This window comes from Theobroma cacao, chromosome 5 (genome assembly GCF_000208745.1).
Source record: "Theobroma cacao cultivar B97-61/B2 chromosome 5, Criollo_cocoa_genome_V2, whole genome shotgun sequence".
Lineage (NCBI taxonomy): Eukaryota > Viridiplantae > Streptophyta > Magnoliopsida > Malvales > Malvaceae > Theobroma > Theobroma cacao.
In genome coordinates, this window is record NC_030854.1 from 3,508,916 (window position 1) to 3,515,325 (window position 6,410).

At 36.3% G+C, this 6,410-nt stretch overlaps 1 protein-coding gene across 4 annotated transcripts; it reads left to right on the plus strand.

The window, feature by feature from the left end:
- LOC18598043 (ACT domain-containing protein ACR10) lies at positions 1,378-5,776 on the plus strand. Of its 4 annotated transcripts, none has more exons than XM_018122198.1 (6): positions 1,378-1,870; positions 2,321-2,554; positions 2,852-2,972; positions 3,468-3,804; positions 4,303-4,587; positions 5,088-5,776. In XM_018122198.1, exons 1-6 carry the CDS (start codon positions 1,717-1,719, stop codon positions 5,223-5,225), a joined length of 1,269 nt encoding a protein of 422 aa, XP_017977687.1. In that variant the 5' UTR covers positions 1,378-1,716; the 3' UTR covers positions 5,226-5,776. The 4 variants fall into 4 exon arrangements, with proteins under 4 accessions (XP_017977687.1, XP_017977689.1, XP_017977688.1 ...); XM_018122200.1 differs by having other exon boundaries at positions 2,867-2,972; XM_018122199.1 differs by having other exon boundaries at positions 1,421-1,870; positions 2,333-2,554.

Below are 6,410 nucleotides of genomic sequence, written 5' to 3' on the forward strand. Positions count from 1 at the left end.
CATCATCTTCTTCACTAGAAGTTTTTTTTTTTTTTTCTTTTCAAGCATCTACAAAGAAAGTAATCAAAAGAAATCCAAAACAACCCTCACACTAGTTATAGGTATTCTAGCATGCATTCACCAAGATGTTAAAATAATTCTCTAGTCAATTATTTAGAACTAATTACAGTGTATTTCACTCAAATTGTTAACCTAATTGAACTCAAAGAGAACAATAAAATTACAGAAAAAGCAGACTCAAAACTTTGGATTTCTTTCCTTAAGAATATATACGAGAAAGTTTAAAAATGTTTTTAAACCTTATAACTCATGGTAAAGTTAATTTTAGAAGATGAGAAACGTCAAATTGTCAAAGTGTGTAATGTTAACTCTTTCCATATTGTTCTACTGTAATGCCAACAAAGAGAGAAGGGCATTACCACCCTATAATTGGCATAAACTAAGATTCCAAAAATTCCTAAACCAAAAAGATTATCGTTTAATTCCGTCTAATGCATATACTTTCAAGGATTCAAAGTCCATCGCATCCATTAGTTAATCCAAATTATCACTAACCACCAAGATCGATGACATTGGTGCCTCGTGACCTCACCTTCACTCCTTGTATATGGTCAAATGAACCACTCTACACGTGGGAGATAGATGCCTACTCACCCCGTTTAAAAAATAAATGGGGATTAATCGAAACGGTGACGTGTTACCGACAAATGACAAAGGTAACTTTTTCCTGAAACGTGGGTTAAAGGGCAGTTGAAAGATCACGTGAGCAGCGGGGGACCATCCAGAAAATGAAAACGACACGTGATGGCGGCTGATGCCCCTCCGTGTGCGGGGGTGAGTCACGAGCGAGTTACGCGAATGCTGCTGACTGCTGAAGAAGGGAAATTCACAACGGAAGGAGATGTAAAAGGAGATGGGAAAATTAAAACGCACAAGTTTTTATTTTTATATTTGTTTAAAACGGAGGATATAAAGAATGCCCGATAATGTTGGGCCGTGTCAGTGCCACATAATACTGCTGCGAAGATTACGGATACGGGGGTCCCAAAATGTTTCAAAACGAGTAGGAGGGAAAGGGGAGGATAATATTTAGAGAGGAGGGATAAGGAATCCAAGCTTAACAAAATCCAAAAACAGACCGAGGAATCAATGATTGGGGATTGTTTTGCTCAACAAAATGCTAGATTTTGTCGTTTTAATGTATTTTCTAATAGATCGTGTATAAAATAATTATAAATGGTTTATGTAAAATAGATAGAGAAGAGGTGTATTACGCCTTGAAGTACAAGGTTAGAAAGCAATGGTATTTGTTGTCGATATAGGGGTTTGAGTTTTGAGAGCATCTGGCTGGAGATATTGAAAACCGTATCACCAAACACCAAGAGAAACCGAAATGGGTAAAAGGGAAAATGGGAAAATAGACTAGTAAACAACAACTACAAGTGAAGCACAAGCGAAGGAAAGAAAGCAGCGAAACACTTGACTTTCAGTCTCTCTCTCTCTCTCTGAATTGCTTTGCTTTCTGTTTTCCTCTTGCCTTTTATCTGTCTCCACAGCACTACTGCTGCTCCTCTGTACTCCTCAACACAGCAAAACAACGACTCATAAAACGCAAACAATAAACCAAACCACCCCAAATGAATTAAAGGAAAATTCTTTCGCTGTTTTTCAAGCTTTGAACGAGTAGTAGTTGAAGAAGAAGAAGAGTAAAGAAGGATGGGTATTCTACAAGACGACGTAGTGATCATAAGGCAATCAGAGAAAGAAGGAGAACCAAATGTTATCACTGTTAACTGCCCTGATAAAACTGGTTTGGGCTGTGATTTATGCCGCATCTTGCTCTTTTTTGGTCTTAGCATTGTTAGAGGAGGTAACCCCAAGTTCTCTTTTTTCAAGAAAATGATTGCATGTTTTTTTAGATACCAACTTTTTTCTTTAGAAATAAAATAAAGTTGGAATTTTTTCTTTCAAGTTCACAGTCTTTTGGCTATTTGGAAGCCAACCCAATTTTTATGCATGTGTTTTATTTATCTTCATTTGAGCTTTTACTTTTATTCTGTGAAACAAGCTATGGAGATTTTGAGGTTTTGGCTTAACTTTGATGAAAATTTGGGTATTTTGATCTTTCAAGTTTTAATCTTTGGACTATTTGGAGGTCAAAAAATTGTTTTATTTATCTTCAGTTGAGTGAAACAAATGATGGGCATTTGAGAAGCTATGAAAAAAAACTTGATAATTTGATTTAATTTTGGTAATATAATTGGATTTTTATGGTCTTAATTACCACTTATTTAAAAAAAATTTTGTTTGTGTTGTGAAGATGTATCTACAGATGGGAAATGGTGCTACATAGTGTTTTGGGTGGTTTGTAAGCCTGCAACAAGATGGGGTTCTTCGAGATGGGAATTGTTGAAGAAAAGACTAATTGGGGCTTGCCCTTCGTGCTCTTCAGCTTCTGGGATTTCTTATTACCGTTCTGAATTGCAGCCTCCAAAGCCTCCTGATGTGTTTCTCCTCAAGCTTTGCTGTTATGATAGAAAAGGCCTTTTACATGGTGAACTTCTTCTTTTGAGAGCATCTTGGTGTAGTTTCAATTCATATGAAGTTTTGGTCTCAATTTGATTTTTTTCTTTTATAAATCAAGGGGGATTTATCCTTTTTTAAAAAAAATATTGAATTTTAGAGATCCGAGTTCTCTTTTTTTTCCCCTGTTAGTTCAGCTATCATACAGGGCATGAAGAAATGGTTTTCTGTTTTTGCTTTCCTGCATCATATTTCTTCATGATAGGGTCTTCTTATGAAGAATTTGAGCACAAATGTGGTCCAAACTATATTAGTAATTGAATTTTAGATTTTCTCTTTGCAGATGTGACAGAAGTTCTGTGTTGTCTCGAACTCAATATAAAGAAAGTGAAGGTATCTACAACTCCAGATGGGTCAGTGATGGACCTATTCTTTGTTACAGATACCAGGTTTTGCTTCTTTGACATGATCTCTCCAAAATTAGATTATGTGCTTTGCTAATCTTTGAGAACTAGTTTTATGTTTCATGTAAGTTGCTACTATTACAAGTGCAATTCAGTTAATATATCATGTTCATTACCTTTGATCAGTTAGGCTTCTTTGAAAATGACTGCAAATGTATTTGGAATTATAACAACATGCACATCTAAGTAGAGGTTTATTGTTGCTTCTATTCAAACTATATATGTATGCGGGAGAAAGGGTTGAGGGATTCAGAGCTGAATTGATGTAGACAAGAAAATATTCTCTGATAGGGCAATAGATTAAAATTGGTTTTAAAAGGATAATTTAGGTTATAGTAATTGTAACTCTGATATGCTGAGGCAGCTTGCATCTCCACCTTAAGTTTCTACAACCCTTTTGTGGAAGAACAAAATCTTGTTTATATTTTTCTTAATTATCAAAAAGTAACATCCTTTGTAAATATTGTGATTTTTTTCCAGGGAACTATTACATACAACAAAGAGGCAGGAGGAGACTTGTAAAGCATTGGAAGATGTTATGCAGGAAGCTGTGATTAGCTGTAACATTCAAAAGGTTGGACCTCAAATTACTGCATGTTCTCAGGCATCTCCATTTCTCCCATCTCAAATAACAGAAGATATTTTCCACTTAGAGATGTCCAATAAACTCCCAAGTGTATCACTTACTTCCAACAGTGTTTCTGTCACAATGGACAACTCGCTCAGTCCTGCTCACACGCTTGTTCAAATCATTTGCCAAGATCATAAAGGTCTTCTGTATGACATAATGAGAACTCTGAAGGATTACAACATTCAGGTAGATATACTAATTGCTAGTATATAATGAATCAATGTTTTACTGGATTTTTACGAAAGTGTCATGCTGCAGTTAATCATGGACATTTGTCCAATCTTATCTGGGAAGATTGGTTTTAGGAATATTCTAGCTTGAATAATTTATAATATTGCTTTTATTCTCGTTTGAATATATCTTTTTTGAAAATTTTGATATGTGAAACTTGACAATTCAATGGCTTTTATCATTCTGTCGTTTTCATGTGGCTGTACTTAGTTATGTGTATTGCCAAGTAGCCCATCTCCATGAATTTATAAAACCACTCTTGCTATGCTTCTATAGTCAATGTTTTCTATTATCATGTGTATCTGTCAATCATAATTGACATGATTCTTTTCAAAATTGTGGAAGCACCTTTTTACTTGTTTAATTTTCAGTTGGAGGAAGAGAAGCATTCTTAGCCCATGTAACTGGCACTAGTTCCACCATCTTAATACCTCAATTTTATAATGTAACTAGATTTCATATGGACGCTTCTATATAAAACAAGGAAGAAAGTGTGAGATTGACCTGTTTATAATGCAAGCTGATGGAAAGAAGATTGTTGATCCTAGCAAGCAAAATGCATTGTCCTCGCGTCTGCAGATGGAACTGCTCCAACCACTCAGAGTAGCTGTAATGAGCCGGGGTCCTGATACAGAGCTTCTGGTTGCAAATCCTGTAGAGTTATCAAGCAAGGGCCGGCCTCTTGTTTTTTATGACATTACCCTTGCTTTAAAGATGCTTGACACTTGCATCTTCTCGGTACTTCCTAAGCTCTGTGCCGTTAAGCTTCTACAGGAGTTCTGCTCTGCTTTCCTGTATTTTGTTTTCACATGTAAATAAATTCATTTTTGTTGCTTAAAACGGGCTTGCGTCATTGGGATTATGAGCTTAACAGTGCGTTAGGGTTGATATCTGCTGTGGCTGCATGTTTTCCATATCTAGTCTGCATTATAAATTTATGCATCAATTTCCAACTCCTAGTCTGACGAGGGGATTGTGAAATGCAATAATATTCATATATGCTTTTCTCTCTTACTCCTCTTTGCTGTCCCTTATATAGTTGTAGGATATGGTACCTGTTTACTGATATGCTACCTGTCCAAACATGAATCCAATGTATTACATGTATTATACTACTTGATCAGAATGCAATGCTGTTTATTTAGAGAAGAGACTGGCTTTTCTTAGTCAATTAATGTTTCTCAGTTTTTCTTTTGCAAGTTGCACGTATAACTTTTTTGAGTATACATATTTTTCAGGCAGAGATTGGGAGACACATGATTGGAGATCGAGAGTGGGAAGTTTACAGAGTTCTGCTAGATGAAGGGGCTAGCTTATCTGTTCCAAGAAGAAAGGTTGAGGAAGGAGTTTGGAAGCTGTTGATGGGTTGGGAATAACTATGATCACAACATTGTTCCTCCTGGATGGCCATGGCCCCTGTACAGTATACTTGCCCTGCCCCTCTGTGCAGTCACTGTAAATTATGAATCACGTCACTAAAATTTCGTATCTTACAGTTGCAGCTTCTGCGAGGCTAACCTTATGATGTAGAGATGAGTTGGTAGCAAGGAGATAAAGGAATAGTAAAGCTCTTGTGGCAAAGTATAGTTGAAAGTTGTAGCACAGAGGTAGAAATCATGCATATCTTCTTGTGTAACTATCTTTGTTGGTGGACCCTTTTGGTGGGTCAGTTGGATAATATCAAGCAATCCGACAAAATTTCTAAATCATATTTTCATCTCCCTGTACGTAAGAATGCAGAACATGTTGTAGGAAAAAACAGCGTTTTCCAGTTTTCGCATATTATCAGTTATGCCATAAGTTTGTGCCGGAATTAGAATCTCCGTGTCACTCTTTTGTCCACAAAACTGTATGGCCCCTGCATATTGATGGACAACTCTCTGTGATACGGTTGCTTTGCTCATGTATGTGTGAACATGTTTTTTCAGTTTGAGAAATCCCAGCATCAGCCAGTTTTAAATAGCATACAAGCTAATTGTGTATATATTTAGGTTTTAAGCCAAGTCTTTCAAGAATGATTGCAACAAGTTCGTCATACAGTGGGAAAAATTTAATATTTTAGCTCCAGCCCACCCCTGGTCTCTATTCAAACTTCTTCTTTGCCTTCCAATTGAATTGGTTCTTATCAGTTTTGTCCTCTTTCTATTAATGTTGAGAACTACAGATGCCGAAAACCCTGGTTACAACATTTGAAGATTGCATACAAGAGCGTATTTGTAGGGGACTTCTATGCTTTCGGTTTGCAACTTATCCAACAAATCATGGATGTCTCTTTAGATTCTACAGAAATAAGATATCACATCGGAAATAGTTATGGTTTGATGTTTCACATGTCTATTTCGATCACTTCCATATCGTACAGATTGTCATGTTGCATGTCAAGATATTTCCACCAAAGATTTTTTGCTTTTTTAATACCAGCAAAGGATAGAGCCAATGCTGCCCGGTCCTCCAATTCTGAATTTTCCTAGTTCAATGAAGACGTTGGTCCTTTGAGATGCTCACCTGTAGTTTGTTGTTATCCATTAAAAAAAAAGAAACAAGTTTACCTGCAGTTGATA